Source organism: Schistocerca serialis, chromosome 1 (assembly GCF_023864345.2).
Source record: "Schistocerca serialis cubense isolate TAMUIC-IGC-003099 chromosome 1, iqSchSeri2.2, whole genome shotgun sequence".
Lineage (NCBI taxonomy): Eukaryota > Metazoa > Arthropoda > Insecta > Orthoptera > Acrididae > Schistocerca > Schistocerca serialis.
The window spans coordinates 747,791,198-747,816,604 of NC_064638.1; the positions used below are offsets into that span (position 1 = coordinate 747,791,198).

The following is a 25,407-nucleotide window of genomic DNA, read 5'->3' on the forward strand; positions in this document are numbered from 1 at the left end:
TTGTTCTTCCATTTAGACACTCAGTAATCATGAGGTTAGAAAGCAAACCTGCCTTAAGTCAGTCAGTTGGTTAACATGATGTTGCTAAGAAGTACATAGGTTTAAACTAACTGCAATTCCATTATTTTATGTTCCCTGCTAAAAGAACAAATTATCAAGGCACGATATTTTCTAACTGCATATGACAAGTGATGATTCATGATCAATGCAAATATTTTCCTTCTGTGCACAGGTTACTTGTGATCAAACGCATGGGTTTGACATAATAGTGAGTGAACTTCGTAACACAAAAAATGTTGAATATCAGACAAGGCTGCTTTCTTTCATCAACTGCCTAACACTGGGCTGCCACAATGTCCACAAGCGTGTGCAGATCAGGAATGAATTACTTGGTGAGTAATTATTTATTCGTATTTCTAGCTGCCTTTGCTGTACAGTGAATGTGTGGCTTAAAAAAATCTGTAAAGAATTACCAATAAAAATTCATAGTATTATTACCCTGTTTGTTATCTCAAAACAGAAAAATGTTACATCTGAAACACATACAATATGTTGCATATTCCTAGGTCGTGGGCTTGGACCAATCCTGAGTTCACTAAGTGCAGCTGATGATAAGGAGCTACAGATGCAAGTTTCAGCATTCATTGATTACCAACACAGAGATGAGATGGAATTAGAATCAACAAAACAACTAACTCATCATCAGTTGTTTGAAACAATATTCGAAAAGGTACACATTATTGTCCTTATTGCTACTGATAAACAGAAATACTTGTGGTTAGTGTGTGTAACTTCCATTAGTAAAAGTACCCATGTGTATTGTGCCACAAAGAGAACAGTAATTAATTAATTTTTTTGTGTCTGTTAACAGATAGCAGATACACCACATGCTGTCAGGTTCCACTCCATGCTACAAAAGCTTGCACAGCTAGATCCAACAAATCCAAATGTGTAAGTTATCAGAGCTTAAATTACAATGGAAATACTTGGCATAATGTTTACCTTATGATAAGTATAACTATGCATGCAATGTCTGTAACCCACTGATGTGTGCATATATTATACTACTAGACCTTTCAAGTAAAATAAAGGCAAAATTTATATGATTTCAGGGACAGTGTGTGGGAAGCACTTGACTCACTTTCATCTGAAGCTATAAAACCTGGGTTTTATATCCACAAAAAGCCAGCACACACTCAAAAATATCATGAAAGAAGAGCTGACAGTATTAACAAAACACATTCTTTTGATATCCTTAATACAAGCACAGTGTCTACGCAGACCGAGGTGGAATATACCAGAGAAGTAAAGCAAATATGTGATAATGAGAAACAGCATCAGTTGTCACCATCAGAAGCAAAACTGTCATTCCCAGCACCACCTCCTCTTCCTCCTCCTCCACCTTGTCTGCCACTGCCACTTATTTCAGTGGTGTCATCAGCTATGCCATCAGCTTCAGGGGTGCTATCACCTTCATCACTTGCAGGTTACAGTTCTCAACAAAAAAATTATGTACCTCCACCTCCTCCAATTCCCAATAGTGACAGCTTTGAAACACTGATGTTACATAGGAGACATTCACTTCCAGCATATTTACCAGATTCTGCAAGTTTGTGGACACCAGTAAAGGACAAGTCTGACACACTACCACTGCCCAAGCGGAAGATGAAAACCCTAAGCTGGACAAAGATTCCAGTCTCTATGATAGGTAAGAAAAATGATGATTTACTCACTTCATGGTACTATTAAGTTCATTACAGTTGTAATAAATACAGAAGATATAAACAAATTTTAGATTTATTCTACAAAATGTGTAGTGATAACCACACTGACAGCAATATGTATGCTGATTTTATTCATCTTCTGTAGGTAAACACAGATTTTTGATTGTTTACTGCTGGCAAACAGTTCTAACAGAATTCTAATTCTTTGCAGGTGAATCAGTATGGACTGAAATGCAGAGCGAAGCAAAGAGTCTTAGAGTTGATTTCAAGCAAATGGAAGAACTGTTCTGTCAGAAAACTGCTACTGTGCAACATCGAAAGTCTTCTCCAGTAACACTTCCAGCACCAATAACTCCCAAGATCACTTTACTGGAAACCAAGAGAGATCTGGCAGTAAACATTTATCTAAAACAGTTCAAATTGGGAGGGAAAGCAGTCATAGAAGGTATAAAGAACCTTAAAGGAGGTGATATAGGTCCTGAGAAACTGAAAGCTCTCTTGCCACTACTTCCCACAGAAAAAGAGGTAGGCCTAATGTATGACAGTTTTAATTTTAGATCATAGTAATTAACACAATTAAAACACAATACATACTATTCCACGGAGCTCAAAAATTATACATTAACTGAGAGAGTTGTCTTATCTGTTACAGCTGACTTCAGTCAGATCCTATTCTGGAGATCTGGATCGTTTAGGAGAGGCAGAGAAATTTTATCTTCAGCTATCAGAAGTACCTTCCTTTGTCCTCAGGATTAGGGCAATGTTGCTTGTAAGTAGAAAGTCATGTCTCCATTATCAACATCATATTGCGAAAATAATAATAATAATAATAATATATCCTGACTCATTTCTGTACATCAATTAATTTGCAGAAAGAAGAGTTTCCTTTAAGAACATCTGAACTGAGAGAACAACTAAATGCCGTTGCAGATGCATGCAATAAGCTGAAGGCTAATAAACGTTTGAAAGAATTTCTAGCACTAGTACTTCAACTTGGAAACTACATAAATGCTGTAAGTATTCCTAACATGAAGCTTTTGTGAGAAGTAAATTCATAAGTTAAAAAAGGAAAAAAAAAATGTAAGGTACTGTGTGTTTGTTCCAGGGAAGCTATGCGGGCAATGCAGCAGGCTTTACACTCAGTACACTACCAAAGCTCCTAGAAATAAAAGCAAACAAACCAAGGCTGACATTCTTGCACTATGTGGTAGAAGTTGCAGAAGCTAACAATAAGGAAATATTACAATTCACAGAAGATATGAGTAACATGAAAGAAATGGCAAGGTAAGAGTCCGTTACAGTCATAACGTTAAAATTGGCAATGCTTGGGGCTCTCTAATTATTAGTAGAGAATTTACTTATAAGAATTTCATTCTGTTTGATTCTAGTACAAATAAGAGCATAAGTTATTTAAGTGTGCTTATGCCTTAATATCTGCTCTGTGTGTGTTTATTTTTTTATCATATTGACACTAGAGTCTTGTAATATTCAATATACTTGAAACCTTGTTCATCTTCTCTATACCTTTACTACAATATCCATTGAATTTTTGACCTAAATAATACAAATTTTGACAGACAGAATTTTCATCCTTGCTCTTGCAATTTATCTGTTTGTTTCTCAAAGGTTACATATCTGCCACCTGTCGTCCCCCTAACCACTCTTATATTTATAAATATTAGCAAAGAGTTGAAAAGGGCCCACTTTTATTGGTCCAATTTTTACATTTGTTTTCTGAATTGGAAATAAATTTGTAATTAAGTATCTCATTTGTACAACATTTCACTTTTTCAAAGGATATTGTTATAAACTAAAAAGTAAAGTAAAGGTATATGGCATAAATGGCCGGGAGACCCTGAAGAGCAGGTATCTTTCCTTCACAAAGTAAGAGAGCCGTGTGCATAAGCCTGTTTGTTAAGTGTAGGCGGCTGTAGTATTTATCTGCTGACCCCGGGAAGTGAATCTCAAGTAAAATGTCTCCTGTGTACAGGAATATACAGAGTGATTACAATTAAAGTTAAACTTTCAAACCACCGTAGAAATAAACACCACTGCTTGGAATGATGACAAATTTCAACATAATGTTATTGGAGAAGGGGGAAAATGTAAGGCGGAAGGAAAATAAACAGTTGCAAAATGTAGCAATAGGTGGCAAAAGGGGGCGCTGTAAGCATCATGAATTTAATAGTGGTTGACTACAAATGACAAATTAATCATACAACAATGCCTAAGGTATATGTTTGTCATTAAACAAACTGTACTACTCATTGTGTATGGGTGTACAGGTGTGATACTGATAGTTACATAAGCCCATCCACCACAGTAAGATCATATCGCATCGGACGGACACTTTGCAAGAAACTTTCAAGTAAAATGTATCCCCTGTACGGGATAGACATAGTGGATGTACAAGTGCACGTTGTAGACAAATTGTTGATGAAAAATGCATGTTTGGGCCTGGCCATGTGCTATCAGTTTCCATTTGTTTCTACTTGAGAATAATACACACCATTTGAAAACACTCTTTAGCATTCAAGAATATTTGTAGAAACTCTAGAAAATCAAAGGACAATTTTCATGTTTTTTTATTTTTAAAATTACATTGATATGAAATATTGAGATGTTCTAGTGACCCCCATAATGTGAAGATGACTACTTCAAACACTCTTATCTCCGCGACAGCAACTGGTTCCACTGCATACTGAATATATAATGACTGTAATGTGGAATAGGTGAACTTGCATCAAGAGTGCTCGTTACTACATAATGATATATTAACAAAAAGGGTGTGTTTATAAAACAAATAACAAAATAATTACTTCCAAACAGAATGTCTGAATGAAAGATGGTTTACAATGTTTCAGGATATCAGTGGAGCTGCTCCAGGAAGAAGTGATGAAACTTATTAGTGATGTCAAACATGTTGCATCACAGCTGAAGGAAGATACAAGTGGACTCACGGTGCAGTTCAAAGGTAATGAACACAACTTCTGGCACTGTTAATTTAAATAACCTTGTTGCATAAACAAATACTTCTTCATCCCACAGTCTCCGATCATGATATAAAATAGATCTAGAAATTATTCTCACTTTAGAATTTGTGCTTGCTATTTTTAAAATCTGTTTTGCTCTTCTTTTCACAGATTTTTTTAAGGCTGCTTTGAAATGCAGTAATGAACTTCAGCAGGCTATGAATAAGGTGAAGGCTTGTACTCATGCTTTAGCCAAACATTTCTGTGAAGATCCTAAGAAATTCAAGCCAGAAGAATGTTTCCATTTGTTTGCTGAGTTTTTTACCATAATTCAGAGAGTTCGACTGGTGAGTTTCTGAGATTAATTTTGACACTTCCCTTTATATTATCATTTGCCATTTCCGTTACATTTTCAGTCTATAAAATAGTGATATTTGTAGCCATCAGAAGCTGGAACAATGCTGGCAAGTAACAATAAATTTCAGCAGCCATGGTGCAATTGTTGATCATTTAAGGTATTAGAAAGTAGACATGGAATATTGAAAATGCCATTCCAAAAGCCAACTGCATAATAATGTCTTTCTGCTCTGATATTCTCAGACATCAGTCAGTTTTACTGACACAGTTAATTTTGTTCAACAGATGCAATTTATTGTTTTAAGTAAGAAGTAAAACAACACTCACTCATTTAAATTTGTATCTGACTAACATTACTTTATACTGAAAATGCAAATTTTGCAACAGGAAAATGAAGAGAAAAGGAAATCAGAACAACAGCAAATTCAAGAGCAGATGGAAACAAACAAACTAACTGCAAACGGAGGTAGAGGCAGAAAAAAGTTTTTACCACATCGACAATATACTGCAGCTAAACAGATTTTAAGGGATATTTGCAGTAAAAATTTCAAATTACGTCGAACTGAAGCTCAGTACTGAAAATTTAGTGCTATGAAGTGGAAATTTGTACTGAATCATTGTGAAATATGACGTGTGAATTAATCTCATAAGTATGTAACTGACTTGTTCCTTCATACCTAGGACAAGACACATTTAATGTCATGGCTCAGTAGCTCTTTATTGGCAGTGGTGCTTAATCTACTATTTTAATGTGTTTTGTAAACATGACTTGTCCATATATGTAAATGACTTTATAAATAAATTTTTTTATAATTAAATGATAGAATCAATGTTCATCTATTTCTTTTAGGGTAATTTTCAAAGAAATCCATCACATCCTTTCTTTCCCAGCATTGTACACAACTCTCATGCAAACCATTAATGCAAGCCAATCAAAAGTAGTGAACTATAAAATATAGGTAAATACATCAGCTACTGAGTCACATTTAATTATTTGGAATTTACAGATGGGTTCATATAAAGTAACAGCTTCAACTCTAAACTATTAATGTCATTAACAATGATGGAGTCCACACAATCAGAAAAATTTTGAGCACAAATAATTCAGGTTTAATGAATATGTCACTATCAAACAACTAACTGGCTTTTGTAGTCACTTTATGGAAACCCTCAGTAAACAAGAAAAGATGTCAACAAAATGAAAAGAAAACCATTGTTATGCAATACTTATTCTATGACAAAAACATAGTGATAGTTTGTAATTCTCTTTTAACTTTAACATTGGTAGTGTCATCAAAACTTAATATGTAATATGATATCCTTTTGGTTATATACGTTCCTCAAAATATGATGCCAGTTGATTAGTTGTTAGGTACCACATTTTCTTAGAGGAAAGTGAAAAATCTTCAGGGATGCTTTTAGGGACAACCTTAAAAACATTACAAATATCATTTGGCAAATCCATAGAGTAACTGGAAATTCATTGTCCAAATCTTTACAGCAGTGGTGGATCTATCCTTGGTTTTTAACAGCCATATTGTTGATACACATTCAGAACTTGTATGGTTGTGTCTGATCTGAAAGTTCTCGGTCAGTTTGAGATACCTACATCTCATAATTATAGATGTCTCTATTTTTATGAATTATGCACGTCTTCTGGTTTCTAATTACATTCTGGACGCAAAATTCCTGTATCCATTTCAAATACAAATTCTTAAATATCGATGTTTTGTGAAAGACTGTTAATAAAAAGTTGCTTAAATTAAGAAAACATAACAATTTAATTTTTAAGGTGAAAATGAAAGACCAAATCCTCTTTATTTGAACTATGTCCATCGTTTTATACCACAGAGGTAAATAAGTGTCATAAAAACATGATAAACAATCATTTTCACAGCATCGAGCACATTATACCAGGTGATCAAAAAGTCAGTATAAATTTGAAAAGTTATTAAACCATGGAATAATGTAGATAGAGAGGTAAAAATTGACACACACGCTTGGAATGGGGTTTAATTAGAACAAAAAAAAAAAAAAAACACCCCATATTGCTAGATACGTGAAAGACCTCTTGCGCGCGTCGTTTGGTGATGATCATGTGCTCAGCCACCACTTTCATCATGCTTGGCCTCCTAGGTCCCCAGACCTCAGTCCGTGCGATTATTGGCTTTGGGCTTACCTGAAGTCGCAAGTGTACCATGATCGACCAACATCTCTAGGGATGCTGAGTGACAACATCCGAAGCCAATGTCTTACTATAACTCTGGACATGCTTTACAGTGCTGTTCATAACATTATTCCTTGACTAAAGCTATTGTTGAGGAATGATGGTGCACATAGTGAGTATTTCCTGTGAAGAACATCATCTTCGCTCTGTCTTACTTTGTTATGCTAATTATTGCTATTCTGATCAGATGAAGTGCCATCTGTCAGACATTTTTTGAACATTTGTATTTTTTTGGTTCTAATAAAACCACATGTCATTCCAAGCATGTGTGTCAATTTGTACCTCTCTATCTACATTATTCCATGATTTATTCAGTTTTCAAATTCATACTTACTTTTTGATCGGCCGGTACAAATGCTGCATTTTTACATTTGCTACTGTACCATTACAATATAAACCTAACAGAACTGATCTGGAGCCAAGCTGTGGGATTTGGCCCAAGAAGTAAGAAAACTGTTAAGCTGCCAGCCGTACTGGAACTAGCGCACACAGCTTTTTCACACTAACTGATGAGTGCTGGCGGGATATAGAACAGCTCATCATAAAAAAAGAGAAAATGCTGCACCTAATTGGCTTCATGGATTATGTTGTTGATAGGCTCGTTATTAATGTAGTAGGTAGTACTTCCAGAACAGAAATGTATTTCTTGGATTTGGAAAAGGAAGGAGCTAACAGATTAGCAGATGACTGACTGTACGTAATAACATCAGTGGCTTTAATATTTAAATATATGGTGAAATCCTTCAACACTCTCTTACGTTATGCAAGGCTTATGCAGGAAAATTACCCTGTGGTTATGTCAGGAAGTTTCATCATTCTTGTTTTTAATTACAATAGGAAGGTAAAGGCGCCGGTAGTTGACAGAACACCAGCAGTTGACATTTTCAAATACAAGTTCTTAAAATAAGAAAATCACTTTATTCAGAGATGGAGTTTTGACTGTTGTTATATGGTTGTGCCATCTACAGTGTAATTTGATAACTATCATATTTTTCTAGCAGCCATCTTGAAGTGGGTGCTTATGTTTGTAACAGTGCATTTGTGTTTCTCTGCTTTCATTGATTTTCTTCTCGAAATCAATAAGGAGGTAAGTTTTTTGATGTGGCAAAGCAATCCTAAGATATTATTATTTTTTGTGTATAGTTTTTTAGATGGTTCCAGTATTAAACAAAGTAAGCAAATTTGTGAAATATTTGTGAATTTAGGTTACGGTATGGTGCTAATATATTCCTTACTTTTTACTAGTTGACACATCTGGCATCTACTGAGTCCAACAACTTTTTTCATACCTTTTTCATTCCCTGTATCCTCATAAGCTTAGCTCTGTGGAGTTTATGTTAAATTTATTGTTGCATGTATCGATCCAGTAGTTGACACCCTATGTCAACCACTAGCTCATACCATGTCAACTACTGGCATTCAAGTAATGTGAATTTCTGACATTATGTTTTATATTATTTATGTCAATATATTGCCAGCAGTAAAAGGGATGATTCTCAGTTATCCAGAGGAACAAATGCAGCTTGCCATCGATGCAGTACTTAATGGAATGCCTGTTTCTACAGCAGCAAAAAGTTTCTCGGTTCCTCGAATTACTTTAATGTACAAAGCCAGAGGGAAGATGCCTAGAAGTTGTTGCATGGGTCCTTCTCCCAAGCAGAGAATTTAGTTTTCAATCTGTTGTTTCAAGTCAGCCCCCACGATTTTTGCATTTTATCAACTTGAAAAGTTTATTTTCAATATTCAACAGAATATCACAGCAGTCTTGTTACTCCAACAACATTAGAATCTGGAGCTAAAACAGAAGCAGTTGTAATAGAGGAATATTTGTTGCTAATAGGCCGGCCGGAGTAGCCGAGCGGTTCTGAGTGCTTCAGTCTGGAACTGCGCGACTGCTACAGTCGCAGGTTCGTATCCTGCCTCGGGCATGGATGTGTGTGATGTCCTTAGGTTAGTTAGGATTATGTAGTTCTAAGTTCTAGGGGACTGATGACATCAGAAGTTAAGTCCCATAGTGCTCAGAGCCATTTGAACCAACACACACAGAGTAAGAAAAACACACACTTAATCTTATTTTCATTATTGCTTTCACAGCAAGGATAGCAAAGTTTAACTAACAGATCTCTTCTAGAGTACATCTGCACTGATATCCAACAGCTCACTGATGTAAATACAGTTATCAAGATGTTAACATGCAGTGCGGCCCTCCAGTGCCTGTAACTGTGTTTTTAGAGATACATATTTGTTTTATAGCCGTTAGGCTGCGGTCCAGACATATTTATCTGTCTAATGTTTGCCGGCCTGGGTGGCCGAGCAGTTCTAGGTGCTTCAGTCTGGAACCGTGTGACCGCTACGGTTGCAGGTTTGAATCCTGCCTCGGGCTTGGATGTGTGTGATGTCCTTAGGTTAGTTAGGTTCACATAGTTCTAAGTTCTAGGGGACTGATGACCTCAGCTGTTAAGCCCCATAGTGCTCAGAGCCATTTGAACCCTTTGTTGCTAATAGCAGTTGTGCAAAATATTAAAAATAAACATTCAAAAACTCAAAAAGGAACAACCTATTTCAAATTCAGAAGTGCTTCAGGTAAGATTTTATCTACTTTCATTGTGGGAGCATTCCAAAAGATAAATGAATGAAGTTAAATACAGAAACTTGGAAACAAAAATAAATAACTTTATTTTCTTCCTCATTAAAGAGCAAAAAATGTGACAAAAATTTTAAAAAGATGATAACCTAAAAAGTGAGAAAGGTAACTGAGTCCTCACCCTGAATGAGTAGTCATAGTTTTAGCCATCTATATGACATATGCAGTGAACTACTCGGACAGCAGATTTATCTCCAATAATATAGCAATGTGTGATTGTCTGGATTTTGGATCTACAATGTGGATTCATATTTTAATGTAGGTTAGGACTCTAGCAGTGAGATGCTAGGAGAAATTTTAAACTTTTTGGGAAAAGGAGAAACAATTACATAAAACATGTTGTAATGTGGAATGCCGAATGGGAAATTGCAACAACAGGTTGAAAAAAATGTCTGGCTTTACTTTTAATCAAAATATGGCGAACTTGAAGCTAATGTTGTGGCATTAGCTTCAGGGAGGACCTCACAAGCAGCCAAGAGATATATGGGCCAGCCAGCGGGCACTGCTACAGTGCTGTCACTGCACCCTGTGTGACTGTCAGTGGTAGTGTTGAAAATATGGTGTTTCCACAGCTGAATTTTTGATGGGAGCCAGCCTCTTGCCTAACACCAGATAGAGAGAGAGAGTATAAAAGCTTACAGCCCAGGCGTGAGCAGCATTCCTTCAGTGTTATGAATTCGACCAGACAGTCTCCGCATCAGTCAAATGTAAAGCAAAGCTGTTCCGGACTCATTGAGCAGCATCAAGAAGCAACTGAAACTGCTTATCTCTCCCTGATGCATCAGTCTTGACGGTTCCAGGCACTGAACTGGGTCTACGGAGGCAAGGTTGCCCATTGGGTGCCGTCGCCAGTCTCGGGTTTGACCAGGTGCCTGCGTTCTTCCCACCAGTCTCACAGAGCTCCACCCCATCACTCTCTTTTATGGCACAAAGCTGACAAAATGACTTGTCTCAGCAAGGTCACTGCCTGCCGCCAGCTGCTACCTACAAGTCACAACCAGTTCCTGGGCCGCTGTAAGTATGGCACCAGGTCATAAGAATGTTTCTCTTGAATAAACATTCATGACTACGTAATCACCATAATGCTAGACAACCCATATCAATGCTTCCCGCACAAGTATTGTGTATCCCAATCCAGGAAAAAGTGGCTGCATTACAATACCAAAAAGCAATTTATTCAAGTGTTATTTTCAGATGCAGAGTAGAAAACTGTAAATTATGTATCAGTATATAGTGTGGGGCGAAAAAAGAAATAATTACTGGTATTGGTTACGATTTCTTTTTTGAACTCAGCATTGACAAACTCGCATTGAAAATTGACAACATAGGATGTGAAGAGGATGATAATGAAGAATCAATTCAATCCAAAGGGACATCACAGCTATAAATATCTTGGACTTCTAGAGAACACTGGTTTAAATGGGTTGGAACAAGCTGCAAGGCTTACTTATGCAAAAATAAATAAATAAATAAATCTGGCTAAGCTTTTCATTAAGGGCAAGAAGGGTGTTACATTGTAAGCTTTGCAAACAGAACTTGACATAGAAACAAGAGCTGCAGAGATTGACTGACTTGGTAGAAGAAGAAATGGTAATAGTCTTTTCAATAATATTTTATCATAATGAAAGAGATATTAATGACAGTTAACTATTCTAGTGTGTAACAAACAGTACAAAGGATCACTCAGGCAAATCTTCTATTTTATGTGCAGATTGAAGGTGGAGAGGGGAAGAAACGAAATGGGAGGGTTCACTGCTGTCAGCTGTGTTGGGACATTATATGGAACCTGCAGGTGTGGTAACCACTGTGCCATCCGGGACACTGTGTTATCGCAACTGCACCATCTATCTCAGTTCACATCATGGCTGATCCACACCCTCGTCAAGTACCAATTATCCATAGCCGCTGTCCATTTCCTCCATATTCTCTCTTCCAAGATTCCCACAGGAGGTTGGATGCATCTGTGCATCTGTGCATCTGCACTGAAGGAGGAGATTAATGTTTAATATCCCAACGACAACGAGGTCAATAGAGATGGAGCACAAACTCAAATTATGGAAGGATGGGGAAGGAAATCAGTCATGCCTTATCAAAGGAACCATAGCGGCATTTCCCTGAAGCAATTTACAGAAATCAAGGAAAACCTAAATCTGGATAGCTGGACACGTGTTTGTACCATCGTCCTCCCAAACGCGAGCCCACTATGCTGCACAACCACTGCGCCATCTCGCTCGGTCTCTGTACTGAGGAAGGTGAATTTATTGCCCAGCTAGGCCTATCAAATTACATATATGAATGTGTCATTTCTGTTCTTTTGGACATTCGTATATTTCTATTTTATGGCACCAGGAATATGAAAAATTTAAAGAAAAAATGAGGCATTACTAAACACTAAGAAGTCTTTGCCAATAAGAAATAACAGAAGTTGCAGCAATACACATTTTGGAATCTCCACCACCGAAGATGGAATAACTAACAGTACAAGTCCGATACAAATACAAAGAATTTCAACTACAGTGCCAGCAGCCACTGGTCAAAAGCAAGGGAAAGAGATGCTTAATTGCAAGAAGTTCGCCAAAAAATTGTAAGAATGCACAAAAGAGAAGAATAATGAAAATCAATGCACACACTGTTAAGAAAAAGTACATGTAAAAATGTCAGAGCATGTAACTGAAAAGTGAAGGCCCTAATTGACAATGACAGTCAATTTATAACAACAAGTTGTTTATGAGGCAATGGATGCTCCAGCATTACTGAATACAAATATAGCTTCACATCATTTGGGATAAACTTTGTTTCTCCTCAAGGATACTTTACAGATATGCCAACTGGTGAGATTAACCATATGAAGGCTACAACAGATATTTATGTGGTTTATGGGGACACCATGAATTTTGTTGTGATAGTTGGGAACAATATTCCAGATGAAACTTAAATAAGCAAGTGTGGAGTTACTATTAGGATCCAAGAGGGGTTAATTCACCAGATGTATATCCATATAGCACACAAACAAGAATTACATATAGAAAGCCTTCTAGAGATGACACAAAGGAAAATGACAAACTGCCTATTGGCTTCTGTCTCAGGTTCTTCGGCCGACGTTCATCTAACGATTTTTCTGACGTTTTGCCAGCACGAGTGGCTGGCATTGTCAAAGTTTCACCCTCCATTACCGGTGGAGGCAATGGAGGGTGAAGCTTTGACAATGCCAGCCACTCGTGCTGGCGAAACGCCAGAAAAATCATTAGATGAACGTCGGCCGAAGAACCTGAGACAGTAGCCAATAGGCAGTTTGTCAACAAGTGGCCACGAAAGCCTTAACAATTTTGTACAAAGGAAAATGCTGGATATGTTGGTAGGGACTAATTACACACCAACAAAGAAAATAACAAGAATAAAGATCACACAGAGAGAAAAACTGACATACTGCAAATACAGGAGATTATCACCATAAGAGAAGGCATTGTTGTCAACCAAATCTATGAGTGTGTTGTTAAAGGAATTATACAACCAAAATCATCCCGATGCACTAGCCAAATTACAGTTGTAAAACAGAAAATTAGAGACTAGAAAACATTAAATAAACTTAGTTCCTTTCGGATAGTCAAATTCAGTGCTTTATAAACACCGTTATTTGGACAAGAGCTCAAGACAGATATTCAAAACATGCTCACAGAACAACCTTATGATGACTTCTTAATGAGATATAACTTATTCTCAAGTTCAATGCTGAAAGATAGAATTTAGTGCTTCCACATACTATTATCCAATGTGAAACCATCACATTCATCTCGCAAAACTGTACTAAATGAATTCTCTGATAACTAGCTAGAACAGATTATTCAGAATCCTACTCACGCTGGAAACATTTTGGATCTAACATCAAGGAATAAACCTGACTTGTTTGAGAATGTCCATGTACAAACTTGTATAAGTGACATGTGGCATTTGTAGCGACAAAAAACAAGCAGAAGGATTTATATTTTGAGCAAACTATAAATAGCAGTCAAATGAAAATATGGCATATGGGAAGAAAGTAAGTAATCTCTTTATTATTTCAAATGTAACAGCCCTAACTGTTAATGTGTTTATCCCACGGTAGACAAGATCAATGGTTTCATGGAAAAATGTGTCAGTGGTGTTGAGACATAACTGAAATCACTAATAGTGTACAGAGCTCCAGGGCCCAATGGAATCACTAACAGAATCTATAATGAATTTATGCCAGATTTAGCTCCTCTTTTAAGCATAATCTACTGTAGACCCATCAAACAGAAAACTCTGACCAGCAGTCGGAAGCACAGGTCACTTCTATCCACATGCAGGATAGCAGAAGTGAGCCACAAAACTGCAATCCAATACCCTTGATATCTATTTGATACAGAATCTGAGAACATATTCTGAGATCAAGTGTAATGATGTATCCTGAACAGAACAACCTCTTTCATACCAACTGCCACAGTATCAGAAAACTTCAATACTGTGAAGTGTAGCTTTCACTTTTCTCATATGACGTCCTAAAAGCTATGGACCAAGGCAGTCAGGTAGATGCAGCATTTCTCGATTTCCAAAAAGTATTTCACTCAGTACCACACCTATGCTTATTATCTATGATCGTATGGGGCATCAAATGACATTTGCAAATGGGTTAATGATTTCGTAGTAGGGAGGACGCAGCATGTTATCTTGGATGAAGAGTCATTGACAGAGGTAGAAGTAACTTCAGATATGCTCCATTGAAGTTTGTTGGGTTCCTTGCTGTTCATGTTGTACATTAATGACCTTGAGGAAATATAAATAATAATGCAGTTATCTATAATAATAAGTGTAACACAAACATTCAAAGTATTACGAAGACTGGTGATCTGTTTTAAAAAGTTCAAAAATTTAAAATTGTGCACTTCACAAAACAAAAAACAAACAGTATCCTATGACTGCAGTATCAATGAATCATAACTGGAGTTGGTCAGTTCACACAAATACCTGGATGTAACTGTTTGTAGGGATATGAAATGGAATGGTCACATAGACTGAGTTGCAGGTAAAGCAGGTGGCAGACTTTAATTTATTGTGTAGAATACCATACTAGGGAAATATAGTCATTCTACAAAAAACATTGCTTACAAATTATTTATGCAACCCATCCTAGAATATTGGTCAAGTGTGAGGAACACATAACAGATAGGAATAATGGGATATTGAACATATATACAAAACTACAAACGGTAACAGGATTATCTGACCCGTGGGAGTGTGTCACAGAAATGCTGAAGACTCTGAACTAGCAGACACTTGATACAGGCAAATTATACTGAGAGAACTACTTACACAAGCTTTAAGGAGCATCCTTAAATGATGAGTCTATGAACATACTACAGCTCCCTGTTTCCTGCTGTAGGTATTAATGGGACAAGATTAGATTCAATGCAGCACACACATGGAATTTATGTAATCATTCTTCTCACACTCAATATGTAAATGGAACAGGAAGGAGCCTTAACAACTGGTACCTCTGCCATACAACTTCCAGTAATTTGCAGAATATGGATGTAGATGTAAAAAGGACATTACACCATTAAGCAAATTCAAAAGGAAGCAAAACAAGATTATAATATACCAGGGGATAAATATATTACAGGAGAAACATCAGAAACTTTTGGAATAAAGAGTGGAGTGAGGCAAAGAGGTGGGCTCTCATCTGTGCTCTTGAACTGTGCCAAATGGTTCAAATGGCTCTGAGCACTATGGGACTTAACATCTGTGGTCATCAGTCCCCTAGAACTTAGAACTACTTAAACCTAACTAACCTAAGGACATCACACACATCCATGCCCAAGGCAGGATTCGAACCTGCGACTGTAGCGGTCACGCGGTTCCAGACTGAAGCGCCTAGAACCGCACGGCCACACCGGCCGGCAAACTGTGCCCTTGAGAAGGTTATTCATGAATGGCGCAAAGAACTGGAAAACCAAGAAATTAAAAATGGTGTCAGGCTGGGTTACAAGAAACAAAATCTTGAAATCAATTGGCTCTCTTTTGCAGATGATAGTGCAATTTTTTCTGATTCCATGGATACGCTAACAGACAGATTAATGAGCTTAATGTACAAGCACAGAAAATGGCCTCTAAATTTCATTTGAGAAAACAGAGTTTATAATTGACATAAATTCACCACCAAGGGAACTTGTGGAGGGCCAAGGCAAAATTAAGAGAGTTGAAAAGTTTAAATACCTTGGAGAATAGATAGCAGCCAACTTATCAGAGAAAGAAGCCTTCATACCGTGCATGAACAAAATGGAAATGGCATTCCATTTAACCAAAAACATCTACAACAAAATATCGGTATCGTTCAATGCAAAGTTAAAGCATTACTGCAGTGTTATCCGTCCGGAGGTATTGTACGCTTCTGAATGCCTAGCAATGAACAAAGGCCTAATCGGAAAACTGGAGGCTAAGGAAAGGAAGATTTTGAGAAAGATCTTAGGTCCCATCAAAGAGAATGGGGAATATAGAAGATATCATAATCATGAACTGTATTCCCACATAGAGAAGGTAACCAATACCATCCGGAAAAGAAAGATATATGTTTTATGGACATATGACCCAAATAAGCCCTGGAAGACTCACCAATCATATGATCACCTACTTTCAGGAGAAGAAAACAAAATGTCCCTGGTTCACAGAGGCGGAGGAAGATCTGAAAGAAGTGGGGATCACCCATGATTTCATCTTGGAGCATGTCCCATTCAAGGAGAAACTTATGGCATGGCAGCGTTTCCAAGAAAAGCCAAAACTAGAAAAAGTAAAGGCTTGGACCCAGGAGAGGAAAGACCAACACTAAGAACGAATGTGGGAGCACTGGCAAAACATCAGTACACCTAAAGCTAGACAGTCAAAATAATGTTGTCCAAAGGTGGCCTATAAGAAATGAATGAATGAATTATATACCACTTTTACAGACAAGGTGAGATGATTGCTCTCCAGTTGCGTAAAATGTTGACTGTGAATAAGAAAACCCAAGCGATACTCACCATCTGAGCTTCATGAGTCAAAATGGCTGAATATAGGACTCAGACAGGGGATTTAAAGGTTTCCTTATCAAATGGATTAGTGATACACCGGAGAAGCAAAATATTACTGAGTAGTTTTGTGTGTTCAAGGAGGAACCACATTCACAGAGGAGATGTGTTGCACTGAACTGCTCTTCTGTTTGGATTATCACTAAATTTTTTAACTGTGGTGATAATATATTCTTTATATGAGAATTGGAAATGTGTTTCTTAGATATTTAGTGACACAATTAATTAGTAATACATATCTGCTATAATCTGTTTAACAGATTTTCACTATTTTTATTTACAACTTCCGTTAATGCTTTGGGGATAGGAAACTTCTAACTCAACATTAATCAGGCTTCTGTGTATAGCATATTAATCTATATGTAATGCTGTCATCACAGATAATAAATGTTACATTGATTCTCAATGGAGATGTCCTTAATAAACTGGAAATCTACCTTTTGGTTTATTTAGCCCCTCTGAAGAAAGATATGTGGAATAGAGGCAGTTATCTATACACTATGTACAGACTACTACAATAAGGAGAAGGATACACAATGCACACCTCCTAAAGGCAATCTTCAGAAGCTAAGAAATGGCAGCTACACTTTGTTACTCATTTGTAGTAATGAAATACACCCACTATCACATGATATAAGCCCACTTTAACAATAAAATTATACAATTTAGTCATATCTTCCATATAAATGTCATAGATTTAAACATGTGTTTGCCAAAGAAGCTAAATCCCCATATGTGTTTCCCTTGCACTTAACAAATTTTCATTGTATAAGGGGCAGCCTGCGTCATTGACAGGCTAACTGTAAAAGTGAGCTCTTACCTTGGTTTATCAATATCATTGAGTTCAATAATTTTTTGCTATTAAATCTGTTATCACATGGATCATGGAGGCAAAAAATGTTGTTTCATTGTTAAGACTGTTAGCAGTTCAGATATGTCTTTCCTGCAAATATCATATTATTTTAACTGGAAACTCAGAAGGTGCAAGTTACGATATAAGGAAACCAACAGGAATTAAGGGGAGGTTCTGCTCAAGACCGATGAAAACGTGGTTATCCCACCCCTCAAATAATTCACGTTCTGAAGCATATAGATAATGCCTACAAGGGAATTTTTTGATTGGGAAACCATTTTACAAGTTACAGGATGTTGAATAGAACCATGTCCCAGTCAAAATATAGGCACCTGTAGGCAATAAAGGAATTAGTTTAAGTAAAGTTTCAGTCAGTACATGGCTTTCTTTTCAATCATGATCTGATTATAGAATGGGAAATGGTAATCTCCAGTTATTATTATTAAACAAACTAAACAGTGTATTTACTTACATTTCATATTTCACACATCTCTCAATAGCATGCTATCATTTCATTATTTCACAGCTACTGACAACTAGAAGAATAATAAACAACTGCTAAATGAAAAGGCAGATGAAGCACTTCGGTGATCTTCAGATCGCGCTTAACTCGAATGGTGGACTGTAAGATCAGAGCTGGTTGAGAAGTCTAAAGAACAGAGATGTTGTCTGCCATGGTCGGTGTTAGTTTAGGCTTTATTAACAATGTAGGTTATTTGAACATATAGTTAAGAACAGTGTGATATTAACTATGGAAATATGCAGTTCATTAATTTGTTTAAGAATGGAAATCATTTGTGTCTCTAAAGTGGAATGTAATTGTGCAGTTTCTCATGTTCTGCCAATAAAAAGTGAGTGGCATCCAGTATAAAAAAAAACTGACTGGAAATTTAATTATTTCTAAAATAACAGTTCCTCACTAAGAGTTTCTTACAGCCTCACGATAACAGATCCATGACCTACGTGCTGTTTTCTGCACAAGGGACAACAACTAAAGAAGACTGCATGTTGGTGTACATTTATTAGAACTTACGCATTCCATTAAAGGTGGTGGAAGCAAATAGGCAGCTCGTGTGTACTGCAGTTTAGTACAAATGAGATCAGTGACACATAATCTGTGTTAACACAGGGGAGGTATGAAGGAGAGAAATACAGGGTGTACATAAAGTCTAGAAACACTTTCAATTATTTATTGCACATTAACCAAACACTGTACAGAAATCATACATATGTCATTTTGCAGTGAACCCCTGAAAGTTTTTGTTTCCATGTACACCATCACAGCGTAGTTTGGTAATTTGCCAATAGTCAGCACTAGTCGCAAACATGGCGAGTTTAGGTGAGGAGCGAGTTTCCTGTGTGTTGGAGTTCAACAAAACCAAGTGTGCTATAGCTGTTCAATGGATGTTTAGAACCAAGTATGGTAAGAAGCCACTTAATGCATTGAATTTGAGCATGGTTCACCATAGGTAAATGTTTTTCGTGCCTCATCATGTCGAAAACTGTACGGGCCATTCTTCATCGCTGAGAGCACTGTCACTGGATGTTCCTAATTGGCCATGTTGCAGCAATGGCTGATGCCTTGAATGCAATCAGACTCCCTGTTCATCTTTCAGCCTCTCTGTTCATCTTTCAGCAGGATGGGGCTCCACCACATTTTCATCGTGAAGTTCGTGGATATCTGAAAAAAAGGGCTGCCGCATCGATGGATCGGCGTTGGAACAGAAGGGGACAGCTGTTTTATGAAATGGCCTCCCCGATCAACAGATCTCACTCCATGTGACTTTTTTCTGTGGGAGGCACATTAAGGATCTGGTGTTTGTACCGCCTCTACCAGGTGATGTAGTAGAGCTACGGGAGAGAATACGATAAGCGATTGCCACAGTTGGCAATCCAATGCTGGAATGGGTATGGCAAGAGTTCGATTACCCTATTGATGTCTGCCAGGTCACTCACGGTTTGCATATTGAATGTTTGTTAAAAAAAATAAAAATAAAAATAAAACTTCAGAGTTTCTCTTCACAATGCAATATGTATGACATCTGTACAATGTTTAGTTCTTGTTCAATAAATAGTTGAAAGTGTTCCCAGTCTTGATGTACACCCCCTTCATTTTGAGATATATATATATATATATATATACATATATGTGTGTGTGTGTGTGTGTGTGTGTGTGTGTGTGTGTGTGACCGACAGGTTTACCGTTAACGTTCACAAGAAGACAGTAGACATTTTATATAGGGCTGATGCCAGCATAGTATAATTTCTGAACCCCCGATCAGATGTGAACAGTGGGCGCTATACGTCTCTGCAAAGCTGTATTGTACTCATATCACACAGAGCCAATGTTTTAAGTAAGTAGTTTTTTTCATTTTACGGTTCAATAACATAAGTTTATCGTAGAGAAACTGGCAAGAAGGATGTATGTCATCTGCTTGAAATATATTTCTTACATTGGAATATTAACAGTGCTACATTCCATACGACTGATAGGTTGGAAACGCAAGCGATCTAATATTATAGCTCATTTTAAGTGCAGAATGTTGTAGCCTTAGGACTGTGTGTGTTTATTGTCTATCTTACCAATACCTTTCAGATACTGATCCTAGACTCTAGAACAATACTTTAGAGTTGACAGCTTGGTTGATTTACGTAAAAATGCATCGAATTCCATCCATCTGAAGCTCCATCACTCATAAAAATCACCCGTTTCTTGTTCTACTTAACAGTCTATTATTACATGACGGCACTTTGAAACCTGTTACTATACATCGATAAGGAGTGATAATGTCCTCGATATGGGCACATCTTGAGAAATCTTGTGCCATTGGATGGGTGAGGGCTCAGCAAGCTCCACTCATTTATGAGACGTGGATTGTAGCAGCATAATTCTGGTCGGTTGCAGATTAAATCGGTAATGGTGCTGCAGGGTGGGTTGGTCAATGACAGTGTGAGGAGGGTCTTTCACTCTCTAATTTTACCCTAAGACAGCAAGAATGCTCTGTGACTCCCATAATTGTATAACATCGCTCTTGTACAGATTTAATCTCCATTTCAATATACTTGGTGATGGCGCCTTGCTAGGTCGAAGCAAATGACTTAGCTGAAGGCTATGCTAACTATCGTCTCGGCAAATGAGAGCGTGATTGTCAGTGTACCATGGCTAGCAACGTCGGCTGCACAACTGGGGCGAGTGCTAGTAAGTCTCTCTAGACCTGCCGTGTGGCGGCGCTCGGTTTGCAATCACTGACAGTGGCGACACGAGGGTCCGTCGTATACTACCGGACCGCAGCCGATTAAAAGGCTACCACCTAGCAAGTGTGGTGTCTGGCGGTGACACCACAGATACATCATAAATTAAGCACTATGCTTGAGGTGTTACAAATATGTAGAGCACTGTGTGATATGTTTGATGGTGTCCATGTTTGAGAATTAACAATGCATGGATGTAGTGCACAGACATCTATCCACGTTCGCAATGATATTCCCAAAGTGGAGAAGAGGTGGTTTAGCTATCATACTGAAGTTGGGAAACATGCTGTCGCATCATTAGTCAGTGTTGAAATTACTGTAAAATTGTTCGTACTATCAACTGTGATGCTTATTATTAGAGTACATCGATGGTGTCTTTTCCATCCCTTCCATGCACTGGCACCCTGTTGGTTACCACATAATGATTGACTGACATCGCTTGTTTGAGTTGGAAAAAAGTTTTGGTGGATGGATAACAACTTTAGGGGTAAATAGCACCGAAAGTGACTGCATACATGACTGCAATTATGATGAATCAGTTGAAACGGAACATAGAGTCATCAGCTACTTCATGACTATTACAGATGAGTTTAAATGTATAGAGCTCGTGAATCACTTTCGGACTGTAGTTTGGAAACCATCCACAATGCCGCAAAACTCCCCCAATTTGCTTATGTTGTAATTCTCTTTTATTTAAAATCATCCAGTGTTTGTGGCGTGTAGTAACAATATGATTATCATTGTGCGACATCTAGTTTTCTGCAAGAGGCCGTGGATCAGAACGTCTTAATGTCACTTTAGAATCTGACACAGACCTTGAAGTCCTGGAAGAAAAACAAAAAGCATGGCAGTGTACAAAGCATGTTACAGCAGGAAAAAATAATGTTTCAAACAACGAGACAGCACCACAGGGAGCGTCTCTTGCGATTTACAGTATAGTCCGTGTGATACGATCATCCTCCTAAGGTACAGGTGATGGAACCTTAAACTGTCCTCTGCAGTGGATCAAAAGCTGTATATTTAATATCATCATACCACACCAGCAGCAGCAGCAGCAGTTTGACAGGTAAATTCAGTGATGGATGGGGTGTCCCGTTAGGATTGCTAGGAGTAATGCTATTCTTGGAAGCATCACAAGAACTATCTCTCTGTGCCAAAACAACATTGCAGCTATACGTCATCGCGCCAGCAACAGCACCTAGGTGAGTTCTATATCGGACGAAATTAATGGAGATTTTATAGTGCATAAATTATTTTTGTTGGATGGTAGAGAGTAACGATGATAGCCTGCTGGGCTGATAGATGGGAATGGAGGTGGACCTGCCTCAGACTGTAGTATACGTATCTAGTTTGGAGGCACACCACAATGCGCGCATTTCCACTGAATAGACAAAGCACGGTCCTGTTGCACTAACTCACTTTGTTCTGTTTCTATACGGGTTGCAGAAGGTGCTGGATATGGCTTTCTCTGACTTCTGCTCAGTTCTGGCTTAAATTGGAACGATCACATGTCCAAAGCTGCAGAAGTGGGAGCAGTTGCAGGATTCTTAGGACTGACTAAAACCACGTCGGAATTTTACTGTAGCAGCTAGGTTCGACAAAGGTGACCCATTTTGAGATATGAGAGTGCCACTTGTGGCCATGATCCAACGCAGGTATGTGGTTGAATGGAAGGACTTGATTCCAAATCATAGACATCATTTCTAGCGGATAGCGTAACACTAGAGATCTGAAAAGCTAGTGTACATTTCTTTCAACCTCAATCAGCACACCATCCACTACTATTTGTGATCCTTCTCAATCAGTCATCGCCTATAACTCAGTGGATATTTCGCAGAACCTCTGACATGGTATCGAGACAGAATAAGTTACACATACGGGAGAAATATCTAGCGGCGTGAGGGAGTTGCAGATAGCGGTTTCATACCAAGTTCCTTAGCCGAATCATTTTCAAAATTCAGCTATTTTATCATGAGGTTGCATCGTCGGCTACATGTAACCGGACTGCTCATCTGTTAATACACACTCCTACGATCACTGTCTCGGTATTTGTCCAGAAAAACCAATTCATTTGGAGGTAACGCCATACTTTGATTTATAAAGGCAGTATAGCTTTTAACACAGATACTTGTGTGCACCTGTAGAACCGAGACCGCATATGATAGTAACATACAGTAGTTGCAATTGGGTATTTTAACTTCTGGCCGGTTACACCCCTTTCTAAGACACAGTGGTAACACCCACAAGAAGAACTTATGATACATGTCCTCCTATCGCTGATTTTTTCTCAGTATTATTTTGTATTGTCTGGAATCATTTATTGGCCAAGTATGATACTTATTAGTAGTAGGGGATGTGTGATAGGTTCACCTTGAGCATCAGGCTTATAAAGTAAGTGTTTGTGTTCCGACATGTGCAAAGGAGATGACTGTGGAATATTGTGATAGCAGAGGGAAGAGTATGTCAAGCCATAAGAATAGTACAGATATTTCTATTTCCAGAGCCACAGCCGTCAGCAGGGTGTATTTTCGCTATTTTGCTCATTGTCTAATGTTGTTCAATTGCGACCATGATTGTAACATTTAACTGTAAGTACAATGATAAATCACATATGTGACCGGTTTTCTAGGAAGATTCTGCCTATGAAAGCTTGGCATTCCGCTCAGGTGATGGGAATGATTCACGTTTCTCGTTTCTCTGCCCGAATGGAGAGGGCTGTTGAAGTCTAGGAATGTATACGACTTAACCGAGATGTCCTCTAGACGACTGAATAGCAAACTAATACTTAGTATGTGCTGGATAGCTTTCATGATCGTGTGGAAAATTGAGAAGATTGAAAATGGAAGTGTGTTTGCGCTGGACCGTTATTCCCTCCCATGTAAATTGTTCGGTTGACGGCTTATACACATTTCACGCCTTTATTTACGTTCGCTGGTTCTCTAGACGTAAGAAACACATTAGCTGACTTTGTAAATTATAGGGATGATTTGGAATCTGTTACATCACGGACATCGGTAGTCATGTCGGAAAAATCAGTTTCCTCTATTTTTTTCGAGCTCTCACGAAAGGTCTTCGCAGACGGGATAAGTTACTCAGTTACTCAATGGCCTACAGCACGCTCCACCTCGGTAAAGTTTCGGGTTTGTAGAGAAATAATGTCACGTCTATATCTTTCAAATTGTGTTGCATGAGCGATCGGTAGGATACTTTAGTGTGCTTGATATCGAGAAGTACCGCGAAAATGGTATAATATTATTGCAAACCACGCAGAAATACATGTGTTCTTGTAATCCCAGACTCTACAGATTGGTGTAGAAAAGCAAGCATGCAGGTCTGGACCAGAAACAGTAACGCGTTTGTGCCAAGGGGGAAACGAGCCCAAATTTGTAGAAGAGTTCTGAAAGTGACTTCGGTCCACTGAGGGTGCTCTGGTCACGCATTGGGGGTGGATGACTTGTGATCGGCGGCTGCGGGGATATACCTAGTGCTGTGAGGAGTATATACGGTGCTGTCTGTCTTCGCGGTATATGTGCGAATGATGTAAAAGGGCTGATTTTGTATGACGCAGGATCTGAATTGTATGTTTACTACATCGACACGGTACGCAGTGATACAATGTTGGGTTGGATATCTGTTTCACACTCTAATATGCAATCTCCAGTCCGCAGTGGGAGAGCAATGTAATTCAGTAAGAGGCTTTTAGTATTTGACTATATATACGGCATGTTGTAGTGTTTATTTGTCGACGCAATATGGTGATCTGTACAAAATACAATCACAATGCTCTATTCATTCACAAGACCTCCTTTGTGCTGGGACGTAGGAGCGTCCACAAACTGATTCAAACAAGATGAGGGGAAGGTATGTACAAAAGGTTCTGGGAAAGAAAGTGTTCAAAGACAAGTTGAAGCATACCATCCGTCTCTGGCAGGGATGCTGTCACTCATCCGCCAACATGGTATTAGTACATCTCCAGATGTGTAGCTGTAAGATACCGAAAATTCCGGCCATTTTTTTCTTTTCTGTAAGACAGTGCTTCAAATTCTGTTTGCGTAATTGTTCTGATTTCCCCTGTCTGTGCTTACAGAATGCTCTCTCTCCAAACAACAAGAATGCTTTTATGATTAACGCTGTTTTCGGAAGCGTGCAAAGGCATTTAGGGGTGAGGACGTTTAATGTGTCTGAGATGTATATAGATAGCAGGATAGCAGAATGAACATTTCGTGCAATGCGTCAGCCATGCTGGGTACACATTCACGGCCAGACGTAGCTCGGATGCCCCATTAGGAACAATGCACC

General features: G+C 38.2%; 1 protein-coding gene across 1 annotated transcript in view; it reads left to right on the plus strand.

Annotated features, from left to right (window-relative positions):
• The first annotated feature begins 667 nt into the window (after window positions 1-667).
• LOC126429360 (inverted formin-2-like) overlaps window positions 668-25,407 on the plus strand; it is a 101,192-nt gene continuing 76,452 nt past the window's right edge. The window contains exons 1-7 of the mRNA XM_050090419.1: window positions 668-787; window positions 872-951; window positions 1,113-1,708; window positions 1,936-2,249; window positions 2,377-2,493; window positions 2,597-2,737; window positions 2,830-3,008. Coding sequence (XP_049946376.1) covers window positions 668-787; window positions 872-951; window positions 1,113-1,708; window positions 1,936-2,249; window positions 2,377-2,493; window positions 2,597-2,737; window positions 2,830-3,008 — 1,547 coding nt within the window. The remainder of the gene's footprint in view (window positions 788-871; window positions 952-1,112; window positions 1,709-1,935; window positions 2,250-2,376; window positions 2,494-2,596; window positions 2,738-2,829; window positions 3,009-25,407) is intronic.